Source organism: Scyliorhinus torazame, chromosome 20 (genome assembly GCF_047496885.1).
Source record: "Scyliorhinus torazame isolate Kashiwa2021f chromosome 20, sScyTor2.1, whole genome shotgun sequence".
NCBI lineage: Eukaryota > Metazoa > Chordata > Chondrichthyes > Carcharhiniformes > Scyliorhinidae > Scyliorhinus > Scyliorhinus torazame.
Window position 1 is genome coordinate 23,723,922 of NC_092726.1, and position 19,627 is coordinate 23,743,548.

Sequence of the window (19,627 nt, forward strand, 5' to 3'; positions counted from 1 at the left end):
TAAACCCCACACCATCCCCATTATATAGAGATAAACCCCTCACCATCCCCATTATATAGAGATAAACCCCACACCATCCCCATTATATAGAGATAAACCCCACACCATCCCCATTATATAGAGAGAGATAAACCCCACACCATCCCCATTATATAGAGATAAACCCCACACCATCCCCATTATATAGAGAGATAAACCCCACACCATCCCCATTATATAGAGAGATAAACCCCACACCATCCCCATTATATAGAGATAAACCCCACACCATCTCCATTATATAGAGAGAGATAAACCCCACACCATCCCCATTATAGAGAGATAAACCCCACACCATCCCCATTATATAGAGAGAGATAAACCCCACACCATCCCCATTATATAGAGAGATAAACCCCACACCATCCCCATTATATAGAGAGATAAACCCCACACCATCCCCATTATATAGAGAGAGATAAACCCCACACCATCCCCATTATATAGAGAGATAAACCCCACACCATCCCCATTATATAGAGATAAACCCCACACCATCCCCATTATATAGAGAGAGATAAACCCCACACCATCCCCATTATATAGAGAGATAAACCCCACACCATCCCCATTATATAGAGATAAACCCCACACCATCCCCATTATATATAGAGAGATAAACCCCACACCATCCCCATTATATAGAGAGATAAACCCCACACCATCCCCATTATATAGAGAGAGATAAACCCCACACCATCCCCATTATATAGAGAGATAAACCCCCACACCATCCCCATTATATAGAGAGAGATAAACCCCACACCATCCCCATTATATAGAGAGATAAACCCCACACCATCCCCATTATATAGAGAGATAAACCCACACCATCCCCATTATATAGAGAGAGATAAACCCCACACCATCCCCATTATATAGAGAGAGATAAACCCCACACCATCCCCATTATATAGAGAGAGATAAACCCCACACCATCCCCATTATATAGAGAGATAAACCCCCACACCATCCCCATTATATAGAGAGAGATAAACCCCACACCATCCCCATTATATAGAGAGATAAACCCCACACCATCCCCATTATATAGAGAGAGATAAACCCCACACCATCCCCATTATATAGAGAGATAAACCCCACACCATCCCCATTATATAGAGAGAGATAAACCCCACACCATCCCCATTATATAGAGATAAACCCCACACCATCCCCATTATATAGAGAGAGATAAACCCCACACCATCCCCATTATATAGAGATAAACCCCACACCATCCCCATTATATAGAGAGAGATAAACCCCACACCATCCCCATTATATAGAGAGAGATAAACCCCACACCATCCCCATTATATAGAGAGATAAACCCCTACAGCATCCCCATTATATAGAGAGATAAACCCCACACCATCCCCATTATATAGAGAGATAAACCCCACACCATCCCCATTATATAGAGAGAGATAAACCCCACACCATCCCCATTATATAGAGAGATAAACCCCACACCATCCCCATTATATAGAGAGAGATAAACCCCACACCATCCCCATTATATAGAGAGATAAACCCCACACCATCCCCATTATATAGAGAGAGATAAACCCCACACCATCCCCATTATATAGAGAGATAAACCCCACACCATCCCCATTATATAGAGAGATGAACCCCACACCATCCCCATTATATAGAGAGATAACCCCCACACCATCCCCATTATATAGAGAGAGATAAACCCCACACCATCCCCATTATATCGAGAGATAAACCCCACACCATCCCCATTATATAGAGAGATAAACCCCACACCATCCCCATTATATAGAGAGATAAACCCCACACCGTCCCCATTATATAGAGAGATAAACCCCACACCATCCCCATTATATAGAGGGATAAACCCCACACCATCCCCATTATATAGAGATATAAACCCCACACCATCCCCATTATATAGAGAGATAAACCGCACACCATCCGCATTCTACAGATTAAACAGGACAGGTACAGCACAGGGTTAGATACAGAGTAAAGCTCCCTCTTCATGTCCCCATCAAACACAGCCAGGAGAGGTACAGCACGGGTTTAGATACAGAGTAAAGCTTCCCATCAAACACTCCCAGGACAGGTACAGCACAGGGTTAGATACAGAGTAAAGCTCCCTCTGCACTGTCCCCATCAAACACTCCCAGGACAGGTACAGCACGGGGTTAGATACAGAGTAAAGCTCCCTCTGCCCTGTCCCCATCAAACATTCCCAGGACAGGTACAGCACCGGTTAGATACAGAGTAAAGCTCCCTCTACACTGTCCCCATCAAACACTCCCAGGGCAGGTACAGCACGGGGTTAGATACAGAGTAAAGCTCCCTCTACACTGTCCCCATCAAACACTCTCAGAACACGTAGAGCACGGGGTTAGATACAGAGTAAAGCTCCCTCTACACTGTCCCCATCAAACACTCCCAGGACAGGTACAGCACGGGGTTAGATACAGAGTCAAGCTCCCTCTGCACTGTCTCCATCAAGCACTCCCAGGACAGGTACAGCACGGGGATAGATTCAGAGTAAAGCTCCCTCTACACTGTGCCCATCAAACACTCCCAGGACAGGTACTGCACGGGGTTAGATACAGAGTAAAGCTCCCTCGACACTGTTCCCATCAAACACTCCAAGGACAGGTACAGCACGGTGTTAGATACAGAGTAAAGCTCCCTCTACACTGTCCCCCTCAAACACTCCCAGGACAGGTACAGCACAGGGTTAGATACAGAGTAAAGCTCCCTCTGCACTGTCCCCATCAAACACTCCCAGGACAGGTACAGCACGGGGTTAGATACAGAGTGAAGCTCCCTCTACACTGTCCCATCAAACACTCCCAGGACAGGTACAGTACGGGGTTAGATACAGAGTAAAGCTCCCTCTGCACTGTCCCCATCAAACATTCCCAGGACAGGTACAGCACGGGGTTAGATACAGAGTAAAGCTCACTCTACACTGTCCCCATCAAACACTCCCAGGACAGGTACAGCACTGGGTTAGATCCAGAGTAAAGCTCCATCTACACTGTCCCCATCAAACAGTTCCAGGACAGGTACAGCACAGGGTTAGATACAGAGTAAAGCTCCCTCTGCACTGTCCCCATTAAACACTCCCAGGACAGGTACAGCACGGGGTTAGATACAGAGTAAAGCTCCCTCTACACTGTCCCCATCAAACAGTTCCAGGACAGATACAGCACGGGGTTAGATACAGAGTAAAGCTCCCTCTACACTGTCCCCATCAAACAGTTCCAGGACAGGTACAGCACGGGGTTAGATACAGTGTAAAGCTCCCTCTACACTGTCCCCATCAAACCGTTCCAGGACAGGTACAGCACAGGGTTAGATACAGAGTAAAGCTCCCTCTACACCGTCTCCATCAAACACTCCCAGGACAGGTACAGCACGGGGTTAGATACAGAGTAAAGCTCCCTCTGCACTGTCCCCATCAAACACTCCCAGGACAGGTACAGCACGGGGTTAGATACAGAGTAAAGCTCCCTCTACACTGTCCCCATCAAACACTCCCAGGACAGGTACAGCACGGGGTTAGATACAGAGTAAAGCTCCCTCTACACTGTCCCCATCAAACAGTTCCAGGACAGGTACAGCATGGGGTTCAGTTCTTGTCAGCCTCAGACTCCTGAGTAACTGCTTCATTGAGGTTCAGTACTGTGGTCGTTTGGGGTAATTTTGGCACTGAAAGTTGGGTAGTACTCGGTTATATACCACTGGTACCGAACATTGCATATTGTTCACATTTTAAATTAATGATTTGGACGAGGGAACTAAATGTAATATGTTCAAATTTGCAGATGATACAAACTTGTATGGGAGGTTGTGCTGTAAGGGCGAGGTGGAGATGCTTCTGCGGGTTGACTGAGTGGGCACATACATGGCAGATACAGTATAATGTGGGTAAATGTGAGGCTATCCAATTCGGTTGGAACAATAGGAAGGCAGATTATTATTTGAATGGGTGTAAATTGAGAGAGGTGGATACTCAGCAAGAGCTTGCTGTCCTCGTGCATTAGTCGCTGAAAGTAAGCGCGTAGGTACAGCAGGCAGTAAGGAAGGCAAATGATATGTTGGCCTTCATAGCGAGAGGATTTGAGTATCGAAATAATGTTTCACTGCAATTATATCAGGCATTGGTGAGGCCACACCTGGAGTAGTGTGTGCAGTTTTGGGGTCCTTATCTGAGGAAGGATGTTCTTGCTATGGAGGGAGTGCAGCGAAGGTTTACCAGGCTGATTCCTGGGATGGCGGGACTGTCATATGAGGAGAGACTAAGTCGGTTCGGATTATATTCATTGGGGTTCAGAAGAGTGAGAGGGGATCTCATAGAAACTTATAAAATTCTAACAGGATTGGACAGGGTAGATTCAGAAAGAATGTTCCCGGTGGTCGGGGAGTCCAGAACGAGGGGTCAGAGTTTGAGGATAAGGACTGAGGTGAGGAGAAATTTCTTCACCCAGAGAGCGGTGAGTCTGTGCAATTCGTTATCACAGAAAGCAGTTGGGGCCAAAACGTTGTGTGATTTCAAGAAGGAATTAGATCTAGCTCTTGGGAATAAAGGAATCGAGGGATATGGGGGGGAAGGCGGGGTCAGGGTATTGAACGTGATGATCAGCCATGATCATAATGAATGGCAGAGCAGGCTCGAAGGGCCGAATGGCCTCCGCCTGCTTCGATTTTCTATGTCTATCACACAGTCAGCCAGAGCTGGATCTGAACTGGAGGGGTGACTACTCCCTGTCACTCCTCTGCATTTACTCTTTAATCTGTTGTCACTGGCTGAAACTCTACCATGGTTTATGTTCTCAAGCTGACTGTGTGGGATACCTCAGCCTCTGACTCTTACAGGATCTTTCTCTGAAGTTTGTCAGTGTTTAACGTAGACTTTGATCCTACTGGATGCCAGAACGAGGACACGCCTGAGTAAAGAGATGTCACACACTTGGAGAAATCCTCGTGAAAGCACTGACAGTACTGTGTGTTGTTTCTAATCGAGCAAAGTGTAATCATCACCGGCTAGTTAGTCAGAATATTGAGGTCTGGTGAGGCATTTTGGATATCCCAGGTCAACAAGGTCACCCACTTGGAGATGGCAGAGAGCTTGATTGATTGAATTCTTGGGAGCAAGCCGTCTTGCCTGTTCTGGAGGGTTCAGTCACTCATGTCTGTCTCCTTTTGAATGCTCGTAGCTGACACTGGATAGCTTGGGGGCGAAGGCCCATTTGCTGAGCGGAAAGGTTTAAGCAGGTCCTTTGGCTTTCGGCTCGTCCCTTTTAACGTTAGTCCAGCACTGGGATGAGGCGTTGGCAGGTCAAGTTACCCTGCTGTAATATGGCAACTTGTAAATGATAGCCGTCAGGGTAACATTATCCTGGTGCTGTGTAATGCAAGCACAAATCAGTGACTGGTATTGCTGTGTGAGAGGCAACTTAATTGAGCAGTGTTTAATGCAGAGCTTTATTCTATATGGATTAATGTCTGGAACTGTCGTATGTGGAGGCACCTTAGCATTTCTTACTCATTTGTACTGTTTCGTCACAACTGCACAGTGCATTGATCTGTGACGGGTTCATTGGTTTGTTAATAATATTGAGAAAGATGTGTGATTCGTGGCAATCGAAGCATTCAGCTTGATTCGTCCCTGCTGATTTTAAATTCTGGAGTCCTATCTGTAATGAAGAATAAAAGCACGAAGCAGAGCATTGTGCTGTCGTAACTGCAGTCAGAATCTCTCAAGTTGTCAAACGTTCTGCGTTTGCAGCCCTCACCTTTCTTGTCTTCTTTCCAATGGCAGAATGTCTGTGCCACCGTCATACGCAGACCTGGGCAAATCCAGCAGGGACCTCTTCAACAAAGGATATGGTGAGCAGCCTTTATTTCTGGCCCTGAATTATTTCGAAACCTGTATCGAAGCTCATGCGTGAGTTGGGTGCGTGATGAGTCTCGCCACGTGGTGGATGGAGGCCTGAGAATCTGACAGCTTGTTTCATCTGTAAAAGAAAGCTAATTTATAATCCCGGACCAGCCCCCAACAGTGGGCTCGGATACTGGACAGTAATTTGACTTAATTTTGTTCGACTGAGAGAGAAGAATACCTTGCTCCAGGATTGATTGCACAAAGAAATAGGGATGTGGTACATTAAAACAAACTTTATTACTAACACAGTATTGAAATATCTTTAACATCACACCAAAAAAGAGCTTATAATTACCCCCAAACAATGTGGATCGATACTTTGATGCAATCACCCTTAACTGCTATCTTTACTTCCACGCAAACACTAAAATCATCTCAGTACCCAATCTGTGGCCTAACTGCATACACCTCCATATCCCTTAATACCTTTGCCCAACAAACATGTGTCTCAGATTTAAAATTAACGCGTTCCTCGCTTTGTGTGACAAGGGACTGTTAATACCTGCTTCCGGACTCCACACAGAGTAACTTATCCTCTTCTTTCAATTCCTTTCATTAATGTTAAGCGTCTCGATCGGATCATCCATTAACTTTCTGTGTTCAAGAGAATACACTTTGAACCCAAGTTTGCCCATTGTCGCAGGGATACCCGGTGATTGATTTGCCAAGTCTCTGCAAGGTCAGCGTGTAAGGAGTGCCAAAATGGACCGCAGTATTGCCGATGCCCGCCAACACTTCCCTTTTTGGATTATTCTCCTATCTTTGCTCTGCTCTGCATGAGTGAAAAGGCCAGGACCCTGTACCAATCCCTGGGGAATATCATTTGGTTTGGCTGCTAGAATATGAGAATCTACCTTTTTTATTCTGTTCGTTACATCCTACATTCTCCCCACCCAATCTTATTTCCTATCCAAACCACGATTTGCCTCCATTTTAGTGAACGTCGTCTTGTTGGACCTGAATCAAATGGCGTCGATTGACACTCCTTCGTCCGCCAGGTTCAGTCATTTGCCCAAGCGCTTGCTTTTATAAAGTCACGCTAAATCTCCTAAAACCAGCCTCAACCGTGCCGAGTGACTGCTGACTCTGTCCCCGACTCTGGCAATCTCCCTGCGATTGACACCGCATTAATCGCCCGTTTTCTTTTTTTCTAATTGCTCCACTTAGGAAACAGACATGATCTCATCCCAATCTGGGAAATTACAGTTTGTTCTGTCCGGTTTTGGTAATTGTGAAAATGTATTCACAATCACGGAGAGAAGATTAATCAGAAATGTCAAACGGCGACAGTATCCAGGCTTTCTTGTGCCTTAAATTTGGGAGAACAAAGCTTTTGTGTGATTTCGGGGTGATAGAACATAGAACATAGAACGATACAGCGCAGTACAGGCCCTTCGGCCCACGATGTTGCACCAAAACAAAAGCCATCTAACCTACACTATGCCATTATCATCCATATGCTTATCCAATAAACTTTTAAATGCCCTCAATGTTGGCGAGTTCACTACTGTTGCAGGTAGGGCATTCCACGGCCTCACCACTCTTTGCGTAAAGAACCTACGTCTGACCTCTGTCCTATATCTATTACCCCTCAGTTTAAAGCTATGTCCCCTCGTGCCAGCCACTTCCATCCACGGGAGAAGGCTCTCACTGTCCACCCTATCTAACCCCCTGATCATTTTGTATGCCTCTATTAAGTCTCCTCTTAACCTTCTTCTCTCCAACGAAAACAGCCTCAAGTCCCTCAGAATTTCCTCATAAGATCTTCCCTCCATACCAGGCAACATCCTGGTAAATCTCCTCTGCACCCGCTCCAAAGCCTCCACGTCCTTCCTATAATGCGGTGACCAGAACTGTACGCAATACTCCAAATGCGGCCAAACCAGAGTTCTGTACAGCTGCAACATGACCTCCCGACTCCGGAACTCAATCCCTCTACCAATAAAGGCCAACACTCCATAGGCCTTCTTCACAACCCTATCAACCTGGGTGGCAACTTTCAGGGATCTATGTACATGGACACCTAGATCCCTCTGCTCATCCACACTTCCCAGAACTTTACCATGAGCCAAATATTCCGCATTCCTGTTATTCCTTCCAAAGTGAATCACCTCACACTTCTCTACATTAAACTCCATTTGCCACCTCTCAGCCAGCTCTGCAGCTTATCTATGTCCCTCTGTAACCTGCTACATCCTTCCACAGTTACGTGTTTTCTTCAAACTGCTCTGTGTTTGTCACAGGCATTATTTAAATAAAAGATATTCATTCTATTTTGTTTTACAAATGGCACTTCCGCTGTTACGTATTTTCCCTGCTCTCCCTTGCCCCGGCAATGCCAACGAGGACAGGGTACTGTTTGTCTTCTGGAATCTGCCCCGGAAGCAATTGATGGCTCTCAATCCCAGGAAAAACACATTCCCCTGGGGGAATGGAGCAACTCCTTGCCCTTCCCGACTTTGGGAGGAGGCTGGATAATGACCGTCTCAGCTTGGTTTGTTCCTTTGATTTGTGAGGTTTGGCCTGAATGTTGACACGGAGAAGGGGGAAAGAGGATGAACTTGGACAGAATACTGAGCCTGATTGACAATAGCTGGAGCTGAGAACTTCATGCTCAGTTAAGACCACGTGAGATAGTCTGAGACCCAGTAATTCCTTCCCAGCCGAGTCAGTTCTGCTGATGCAGAAATTCCTGGTATGGGAACGGTAACTTATCTCCTTGTGCAGAGATGCTGAGAGCGATGCTTGGCTTTCCAGTCATTCCTAGTAACTGTGAACCATTCGTGCTAGGAATCCTCCCCTTGCAATGTTCGAAGGACTTTGAATTGCGAGGGACTCAGTCTGTGCTTTTGGCTGGCGTTGACAGTGCGCAGTTGCGTTTAGCCAGGCTCTCTACAGAGTCCTGTAAATTTGCATGACACACTGGAGGGCGGTACAGCTTGAGAGGAAGAATTAACAGCATCAGAACATGGCGAGAATTCAACTTTATTCATCGCCTTGGGTTAAGTGATAACTTTGACTCTAACATATCGATACTTTCAATTCCCCCTCCAACCCACCCAACCCCCACTGATTCAGCCCGTCCCCATATTCCTTGAGGACCCCTACTCTTGATGTTGGTTTCCTCAGCTGCCTGGCTTGCTGAAGGATTGACGTTATATTTCAAAACGCCAATGGACTTCATTCCCACCCAGGTAAATGTGAGGTTGTCGGTGTTTTTTGTTTTCTGACGTGCTCTTACATGTGAACATTTAAGTTTTGCGGAACTGTCTCTGCTGCCTTTGTTGCGCTGCAATGTTCCGAGTGCTGACGTGCTCTTGTTCTCGTTCATTAGGGTTCGGTTTGGTGAAGCTGGAACTAAAGACCAAGTCGTCGACCGGAGTGGTGAGTGTTATCATCGGAGGGCAGCAGATGAGGGGGCAAAGTTTGTTTGAGGGGCTGACAACGGTACAACCCACCAGAGTTTTAACTAGAGTGAGAAGGTGCAGTAAGGAACAGACAGTAAGCTGGTGGTAGTCCGGCTAATGGCTAGATGTTTCATCTGCACTGAATTAAGGCTTCTCCGCTGATGCCACCTTTCTAACGCTCCCTGCGATTCTGGATGGTACGCAGTTGATTTAAATTGTTTTATTCCTAAGCTATCCATAACTTTGAAGTAAAATTTGATCCTTGATCCGATTGAATTTCTGTGGGTAGTCCATATCTAGTAAAGAATTTAAGTAACTCCTCCACAATCCTTTTAGCTGTAATATTCGTACTGGAATGGCCTCTGGAAACCTAGTAGACACATCCATTACAGTCAAAAGATCTTGATTCCCACTTTTTGTTTTCGGAAGCGGTCCTACACAATCGATTAGGACCTTTGTAAAAGGTTCCTCAAATGCTGGAATGGGTATTAAGGGCGCTGGTTTTATCACTGCTTGAGGTTTCCCTATCACTTGACATGTGTGACATGATTGACAAAATTTAACTACATCTTTATGTAGTCCAGGCCAATAAAAATGTTTCTGGATTTTAGCTCGAGTTTTCCTTATTCTCAAATGACCTCCCACTGGTACCTCATGTGCAACTCTCAACACCTCCTTTCTATACCCTACCGGCAATACTACTTGATGAACTTCTGCCCACTTTTCATCCGCCTGCATATGTACAGGTCTCAATTTTCTCATCAAGACATCATTTTTACGGTAATAACACTCTGGCCAGGAAAGTTGCTGCAGACCATCATTTCATATGTCCTCTGATAGTCAGAGATTGAGAAAGACCTGGGTGCGAGGAGATGGGGTGATGGTAGGGTCAGACGAATTGGGAGCAAGATTGGGCCATTCCGTAAGATCATGGCGGAGCTGATTGTGGCCTTGATCCCACATTCCCGCAGGCCCCACCTAACCCTAGTCAATGTCTAACTCAGCCCTGAAAATATTCAGTGTCCCAACCTCCACTGCTCTCAGTGGACGAGAGCTGCAAAGGAGAGAAGGAATTCCGACCCATCTCTATAAATGGGGCGCTGCATATTTTGGAATCAGGTCCCCGAGTTCTAGATTCCTTCATGGGAGGAAACACCCTCTCTGCCTCTACCCTGTGTTATGGGCGAGGTGTTTTTAGAACCCTAAAATGTATCATGGAGTTCAACCAACCTCTCCCTTTAATGGATTTGTTGCTTTTCTTAGCACACGGCTTTTTCCCTAGGTGTGGTATTACAATTATGGACACGTGGGTTTTCAAACACAAAACACTGTTTATTCCATGAACTCAACTTAACACCTTAAATAAACATTGAATCTCTTAACACCCCTTACTTCAAAGATAAGGTAATGGATGTAATGTATGTGTCTACTAGGTTTCCAGAGGCCATTCCAGTACGAATATTACAGCTAAAAGGATTGTGGAGGATTATTTAAATTCTTTACTAGATATGGACTACCCACAGAAATTCAATCGGATCAAGGATCAAATTTTACTTCAAAGTTATGGATAGCTTAGGAATAAAACAATTTAAATCAACTGCGTACCATCCAGAATCGCAGGGAGCGTTAGAAAGGTGGCATCAGCGGAGAAGCCGTCATTCAGAAAATATTGCAACAGTAAATAACTCCTTAAAATGTTCCTTCAAACTTCCAACAGACTTAACACCTTTAAACAAAATCACATCAGGTAAAGGATATATATATCTTCTGTAGAATGGCAGAGATATATTAGCTTGGGTGACTTCAGCTCCAGCACCTTGCTTTCTTCCTGCAAACTCTCTGGAAACACACAGACACACCCCAAGCTGCTTTCTCAAATCTGGCTTTCTCCCTTCAAGCACTCACAGCAAACCAGAACTTCTCAAGCTGCTGTCTCAAACTGGCTTTCTACTTTTAAATTGCTCACAGCAAAACAGCCAGGTACTTTTAAACTGCTCTCAGCAAAACCAGCCAGGCACTTTTTAACTGCTCTCAGCAAAAATTTTGCAATTTTTTAAATTGCAAAACCAAACTGCAAAATGGCTGAAATGAGCTGACCCACTATATGACATCACATCACTGTTTTCTTAAAGGTACATTGCTTAAACATCCAGTTCTTAAAGGCACTCTCGCATGACACCTCCCCCCAAGAAAAAAAAAAATAAACCATCAACTTCAAGATGGTTTCATTTTTCACTTTTGCACCATTCACTAAGAAATGTAAACAGTAAATATACATTTTCATTGAAAGAAAAAAACACTCAAACAGGTTTAATAACATGGTACATTTTTCTTCTTCCTCCAACCAAAATGCTTCTCGATTGACACTCTCTTTGAACAAAGTCTCTGCATGATCCATCCATTCCTCTACTCCTCGGCATTTCAATCTGACCACAGAGTCCCTTGCAATTCTCCAATACAGGAGCATTGGTTATCACAGCTTTCTGGCAGTCAAATGCCTGTTGAAAGTCCGGCGTCCATTGAATTTTTTAACGTTTCTTTAGCAAGTCCATCTGTAGAATAATCACACCACAAAACCTTTGCACAACAGTTCGATCAAATTCATTCATGCTAAGAAATTGCATTATTTCACTTCGTCTTGAAGGTATCGGAAACTCTGCAAGGAAAGTGATTCGGGCTTCTCCAAATTCACTTTCGGCTAGGTTCATCACCAAACTCGCCACCTGAAGTCGATCGAAGAACTCCATACGATGTTTTAAATGTTCTTTCCATGTCTGGAAGTTGAAAATAAAAGCAGATTGTCCCACTTTCTCCATGCAATCCTTCAATGGTGGGACAGGATAAGAGTCCGTTCTTGTAACTGCATTAACCTTTCTATAGTCCACACACAACCGTTGGGTACCGTCTGGTTTCAGTACCATCACTATGGGTGAGCTCCATTGGCTGCAACCCACTTCAATTGTGCCATTCTTCAGCATACTCTCAATCTCTCTGTTAACCTGTGCCGATTTTAACGGATTAATTCTACATGGATGTTGTTTGATAGGAACAGCATTTCCCACATCTACATCCATGTATAGCCATTTTAGTACTTCCCAATTTATCTCTACAAACTTGCCCATGTGATATCAATAACTCTTTCAGGTCAGTTTGTTTTTCCTCTGGAAGGTAACTTAACAAATCATCCCAATTTTTAAGAACATCCTCATTTTCCAATTTAATTTGAGGTATGAAAAAATTCACATCATCTGGATTTGGTTCGTCACTTTGAGTTAGAATCATTAAGACCTCCTTTTTCCTCTCCTTCCCTTTCAAAGTACCTTTTAAGCATATTCACATGACACACTCGGTGAGTCTTCCTTCTACCTGGTGTATTTACCACATAATTCACCTCACTTAATTTCCTTTCAATCTGATACGGTCCACAAAACCTAGCTTTTAAAGGCTCCCCTACCACTGGTAACAACACTAAAACTTTATCCCCACTGGCAAAACTACGAACTCTGGATTTCTTGTCCGCTACCCGTTTCATCACATTTTGTGCAACTTTCAAATGTTGTCTAGCCAATTCACCTGCTCTATTTAATCGTTCCCTAAAATTTGGCACGTAATCCAATAGTGTAATTTCCGATTTCTCACCCACCAATTTTTCCTTAATCAATTTAAGTGGTCCTCTTACCTCATGACCAAAATTAGTTCAAAAGGACTAAATTTGGTAGACTCCTTAGGTGCATCCCTAATTGCAAACAATACGAATGGGATTCCTTTATCCCAATGCTCTGGATAATCTTGACAATACGCCCTCAACATTGTCTTCAATGTCTGATGCCACCTTTCTAACGCTCCCTGTGATTCTGGATGGTACGCAGTTGATTTAAATTGTTGTATTCCTAAGCTACCCATAACTTTGAAGTAAAATTTGATCCTTGATCCGATTGAATTTCTGTGGGTAGTCCATATCTAGTAAAGAATTTAAGTAATCCTCCACAATCCTTTTAGCTGTAATATTACGTACTGGAATGGCCTCTGGAAACCTAGTAGACACATCCATTACAGTCAAAAGATCTTGATTCCCACTTTTTGTTTTCGGAAGCGATCCTACACAATCAATTAGGACCCTTGTAAAAGGTTCCTCAAATGCTGGAATGGGTATTAAGGGCACTGGTTTTATCACTGCTTGAGGTTTCCCTATCACTTGACATGTGTGACATGATTGACAAAATTTAACTACATCTTTATGTAGTCCAGGCCCTTTGGCAACTGCCTTATCACAAGTAACACTCTCCAAAAATATAATTTAACAGTCCAATATATAATTATAATTATCTGTAGCAACGACCTATACATATTATACAGTATATATTAACAACCCTGAGAGTCCTTCTGGTTCCTCCCCCCCCCCCCCCCCCCCCCCCCCCCCCCCCCCCCCCCCCCCCCCCGATCCTGGGCTGCTGCTGCTGCCTTCTTTTTCCCATTCCATCTATCTGCGAGGTATTCGACGAACGGCTGCCACCGCCTGGTGAACCCTTGAGCCGACCCCCTTAGAACGAACTTAATCCGCTCTAGCTTTATAAACCCTGCCATGTCATTTATCCAGGTCTCCACCCCCCGGGGGCTTGGCTTCTTTCCACCTTAACAATATCCTGCGCCGGGCTACTAGGGACGCAAAGGCCAAAACATCGGCCTCTCTCGCCTCCTGCACTCCCGGCTCTTGTGCAACCCCAAATATAGCCAACCCCAGCTTGGTTCGACCCGGACCCCCACTACTTTTGAAAGCACCTTTGTCACCCCCCATCCAAAACCCCTGTAGTGCCGGGCATGACCAAAACATATGGATATGATTCGCTGGGCTTCTCGAGCACCTCGCACACCTATCCTCCACCCCAAAAAATTTACTGAGCCGTGCTCCAGTCATATGCGCCCTGTGTAATACCTTAAACTGAATCAGGCTTAGCCTGGCACACGAGGATGACGAGTTTACCCTGCTTAGGGCATCTGCCCACAGCCCCTCCTTGATCTCCTCCCCCAGCTCTTCTTCCCATTTCCCTTTTAGTTCATCTACCATAGTCTCCCCTTCGTCCCTCATTTCCCTATATGTATCTGACACCTTACCATCCCCCACCCATGTCTTTGAGATCACTCTGTCCTGCACCTCTTGTGTCGGGAGCTGTGGGAATTCCCTCACCTGTTGCCTCGCAAAAGCCCTCTGTTGCATATACCTGAATGCATTCCCTTGGGGCAACCCATATTTCTCGGTCAGCGCTTCCAGACTCGCGAACTTCCCATCCACAAACAGATCTTTCAGTTGCGTTATTCCTGCTCTTTGCCACATTCCATATCCCACATCCATTCCCCCCGGGGCAAACCTATGGTTGTTTCTTATCGGGGACCCCCCCAAGGCTCCAGTCTTTCCCCTATGCCGTCTCCACTGTCCCCAAATCTTCAGTGTAGCCACCACCACCGGGCTTGTGGTGTAGTTCCTCGGTGAGAACGGCAATGGGGCTGTCACCATAGCCTGTAGGCTAGTCTCCCTACAGGACGCCCTCTCTAATCTCTTCCACGCCGCTCCCTCCTCCTCTCCCATCCACTTACTTACCATTGAAATATTAGCGGCCCAATAATACTCACTTAGGCTCTGTAGTGCCAGCCCCCCCCTATCCCTGCTACGCTGTAAGAATCCCTTCCTCACTCTCGGGGTCTTCCCGGCCCACACAAAACCCATGATGCTCTTTTCAATCCTTGTTTTAAAAAAAGCCTTCGTGATCACCACCGGGAGGCACTGAAACACAAAGAGGGATCTCGGGAGGACCACCATCTTAACTGCCTGCACCCTCCCTGCCAGTGACAGGGATACCATATCCCATCTCTTGAAATCCTCCTCGATTTGTTCCACCAACCGCGTTAAATTTAACCTATGCAATGTGCCCCAATTCTTGGCTATCTGGATCCCCAGGTAACAAAAGTCCCTTGTTACCTTCCTCAACGGTAGGTCCTCTATTTCTCTACTCTGCTCCCCTGGATGCACCACAAACAACTCACTTTTCCCCATGTTCAATTTATACCCTGAAAAATCCCCAAACTCCCCAAGTATCCGCATTATTTCTGGCATCCCCTCCGCCGGGTCTGCCACGCATAGTAGCAAATCGTCCGCATACAAAGATACCCGGTGTTCTTCTCCTCCTCTAAGTACTCTCCTCCACTTCTTGGAACCCCTCAACGCTATCGCCAGGGGCTCAATCGCCAGTGCAAACAATAATGGGGACAGAGGGCATCTCTGCCTTGTCCCTCTATGGAGCCGAAAATATGCAGATCCCCGTCCATTCGTGACCACGCTCGCCATCGGGGCCCTATACAACAGCTGCACCCATCTAACATACCCCTCTCCAAAACCAAATCTCCTCAACACCTCCCACAAATAATCCCACTCCACTCTATCAAATGCTTTCTCGGCATCCATCGCCACTACTATCTCTGTTTCCCCCTCTGGTGGGGCCATCATCATTACCCCTAACAGCCTCCGTATATTTGTGTTCAGCTGTCTCCCCTTCACAAACCCAGTTTGGTCCTCGTGGACCACCCCGGGACACATTCCTCTATTCTCATTGCCATTACCTTGGCCAGGATCTTGGCATCTACATTTAGGAGGGAAATAGGTCTATAGGACCCGCATTGTAGCGGGTCCTTTTCCTTCTTTAAGAGAAGCGATATCGTTGCTTCAGACATAGTCGGGGGCAGTTGTCCCCTTTCCTTTGCCTCATTAAAGGTCCTCGTCAATACCGGGGCGAGCAAGTCCACATATTTTCTATAGAATTCGACTGGGAATCCATCCGGTCCCGGGGCCTTTCCTGCCTGCATGCTCCTAATTCCTTTCACCACTTCTTCTACCTCGATCTGTGCTCCCAGTCCCACCCTTTCCTGCTCTTCCACCGTGGGAAATTCCAGCCGATCCAAGAAGCTCACCATTCTCTCCCTCCCATCCGGGGGTTGAGCTTCATATAATTTTTTATAAAATGTCTTGAACACTCCATTCACTCTCTCCGCTCCCCGCTCCATCTCTCCTTCCTCACCCCTCACTCCCCCTATTTCCCTCGCTGCTCCCCTTATCCTCAATTGGTGTGCCAGCAACCTGCTCGCCTTCTCCCCATATTCGTACTGTACACCCTGTGCCTTCCTCCATTGTGCCTCTGCAGTGCCCGTAGTCAGCAAGTCAAATTCTACATGTAGCCTTTGCCTTTCCCTGTACAGTCCCTCCTCCGGTGCCTCCGCATATTGCCTGTCCACCCTCAGAAGTTCTTGCAGCAACCGCTCCCGTTCCTTACTCTCCTGCTTCCCTTTATGTGCCCTTATTGATATCAGCTCCCATCTAACCACCGCCTTCAGCGCCTCCCAGACCACTCCCACCTGGACCTCCCCATTATCATTGAGTTCCAAGTACTTTTCAATGCACCCCCTCACCCTTAGACACACACCCTCATCTGCCATTAGTCCCATGTCCATTCTCCAGGGTGGGCGCCCTCCTGTTTCCTCCCCTATCTCCAAGTCTACCCAGTGTGGAGCGTGATCCGAAATGGCTATAGCCGTATACTCCGTTCCCCTCACCTTCGTGATCAACGCCCTTCCCAGCACAAAAAAGTCTATTCGCGAGTAGACTTTATGGACATAGGAGAAAAACGAGAACTCCTTACTCCTAGGTCTGCTAAATCTCCACGGGTCTACACCTCCCATCTGCTCCATAAAATCTTTAAGTACCTTGGCTGCTGCCGGCCTCCTTCCAGTCCTGGACTTCGACCTATCCAACACCGTATTAAAATCTCCCCCCATTATCAGCTTTCCCATCTCTAGGTCCGGAATGCGTCCTAGCATCCGCCTCATAAAATTGGCATCATCCCAGTTCGGGGCATATACGTTTACCAAAACCACCGTCTCCCCCTGTAGTTTGCCACTCACCATCACGTATCTGCCCCCGTTATCCGCCACTATAGTGTTTGCCTCGAACATTACCTGCTTCCCCACTAATATAGCCACCCCCCTGTTTTTCGCATCTAGCCCCGAATGGAACACCTGCCCCACCCATCCTTTGCGTAGCCTAACCTGGTCAATCAGTTTCAGGTGCGTTTCCTGTAACATAACCACATCTGCCTTAAGTTTCTTAAGGTGTGCGAGTACCTGTGCCCTCTTTATCGGCCCGTTCAGCCCTCTCACGTTCCACGTGATCAGCTGGGTTGGGGGGCTTCCTACCCCCCCCTTGTCGATTAGCCATCCCCTTTTTCCAGCTCCTCACCCGGTTCCCACGCAGCTGTATCTCCCCCAGGCGGTGCCCCCCCCCGCCCATCCCCTCCCATACCAGCTCCCCCCTCTCCCCAGCAGCAGCAACCCAGTAATTCCCCCCTCCCACCCCCCCCCGCTAGATCCCCCGCTAGCGTAATTACTCCCCCCATGTTGCTCCCAGAAGTCAGCAAACTCTGGCCGACCTCGGCTTCCCCCCCGTGACCTCGGCTCGCACCGTGCGACGCCCCCTCCTTCCTGCTTCTCTATTCCCGCCATGATTATCATAGCGCGGGAACCAAGCCCGCGCTTCTCCCTTGGTCCCACCCCCAATGGCCAACGCCCCATCTCCTCCACCTCCCCTCCTCCCCCCATCACCACCTGTGGAAGAGAGAAAAGTTACCACATCGCAGGATTAGTACATAAAACTCCTCTTTCCCCCCTTTTTAACCCCCCTCTTCGCCCCCCACATTCGCCCCACCACTTTGTTCAAAGTTCTTTTTAATAACCCGCTCATTCCAGTTTTTCTTCCACAATAAAAGTCCACGCTTCATCCGCCGTCTCAAAGTAGTGGTGCCTCCCTCGATATGTGACCCACAGTCTTGCCGGTTGCAGCATTCCAAATTTTATCTTTTTGTGAAGCACCGCCTTGGGCCGATTAAAGCTCGCCCTCCTTCTCGCCACCTCCGCACTCCAGTCTTGATAAACGCGGATCACCGCGTTCTCCCATTTACTGCTCCGAGTTTTCTTTGCCCATCTAAGGACCATTTCTCTATCCTTAAAACGGAGGAATCTCACCACTATGGCTCTGGGAATTTCTCCTGCTCTCGGTCCTCGCGCCATCACTCGGTATGCTCCCTCCACCTCCAACGGACCCGCCGGGGCCTCCGCTCCCATTAACGAGTGCAGCATCGTGCTCACATATGCCCCGATGTCCGCTCCCTCCGCACCTTCAGGAAGACCAAGAATCCTCAGGTTGTTCCTCCTTGCGTTGTTCTCCAGTGCCTCCAACCTTTCCACACATCGTTTCTGATGTGCCTCATGCGTCTCCGTCTTCACCACCAGGCCCTGTATGTCGTCCTCATTCTCGGCTGCCTTTGCCTTCACGACCCGAAGCTCCCGCTCCTGGGTCTTTTGTTCCTCTTTTAGCTCTTCGATCGCCTGTAGTATCGGGGCCAACAGCTCTTTATTCATTTCCTTTTTGAGCTCTTCCACACAGCATTTCAAGAACTCTTGTTGTTCAGGGCCCCATGTTAAACTGCCACCTTCCGATGCCATCTTGGTTTTTGCTTGCCTTCCTTGCCGCTGTTCTAAAGGATCCACTGCAATCCGGCCACTTTCTCCTCCTTTTTTCATCCGTATCCAGGGGGGATTCCCTTCTGGTTTACCGCACAGTGTTTTTAGCCGTCAAAATTGCCGTTGGGGCTCCTATCGAGCCCAAAAGTCCGTTTCACCGGGAGCTGCCGAAACGTGCGACTCAGCTGGTCATCGCCTCACCCGGAAGTCCCAAGACATCATTTTTACAGTAATAACACTCTGGTATGCTCTCAGATTCCTCCTCCGTCTATGCTTTCTGATATATCCGTTTTATTTCTACATCTTTCTGTTGTAACTCCGCCAATTTTCCTGAACTAAAAATATCCGCCTCATCCTCCACCTGTTCTTGTCCTTTTTCAACCATCTGATCAAAAATCATTTCTGATAATTGCACTTCAACTTCATCTTCACTCTTTGATTTCTCCTCTTGTCTTAACCTGTGACTTTGCGACCTTGTTACTACACAATCCGGAAAAATCCCAGGATATTCGTCCTTAAACGCTTCAGTTGCCTGATTTTCCACTGGCTTATCAACCACAGTAGGCATCACTCCCACCTGCGATCCAGCTGTATCATTACCCAAGATAAACTGAATTCCTGGACAAGATAGTTTATCTATTACTCCTACTACCACTTCACAGGTCTTTCCAACCTT

General features: G+C 46.7%; 1 protein-coding gene across 1 annotated transcript in view; it reads left to right on the plus strand.

The window, feature by feature from the left end:
• vdac3 (voltage-dependent anion channel 3) overlaps nucleotides 1–19,627 on the plus strand; it is a 45,935-nt gene that overhangs the window by 9,238 nt on the left and 17,070 nt on the right. The window contains exons 2-3 of the mRNA XM_072485974.1: nucleotides 5,861–5,928; nucleotides 9,318–9,367. Of these exons, the coding sequence (XP_072342075.1) occupies nucleotides 5,862–5,928; nucleotides 9,318–9,367 (117 nt within the window). The 5' untranslated portion in view covers nucleotide 5,861. The remainder of the gene's footprint in view (nucleotides 1–5,860; nucleotides 5,929–9,317; nucleotides 9,368–19,627) is intronic.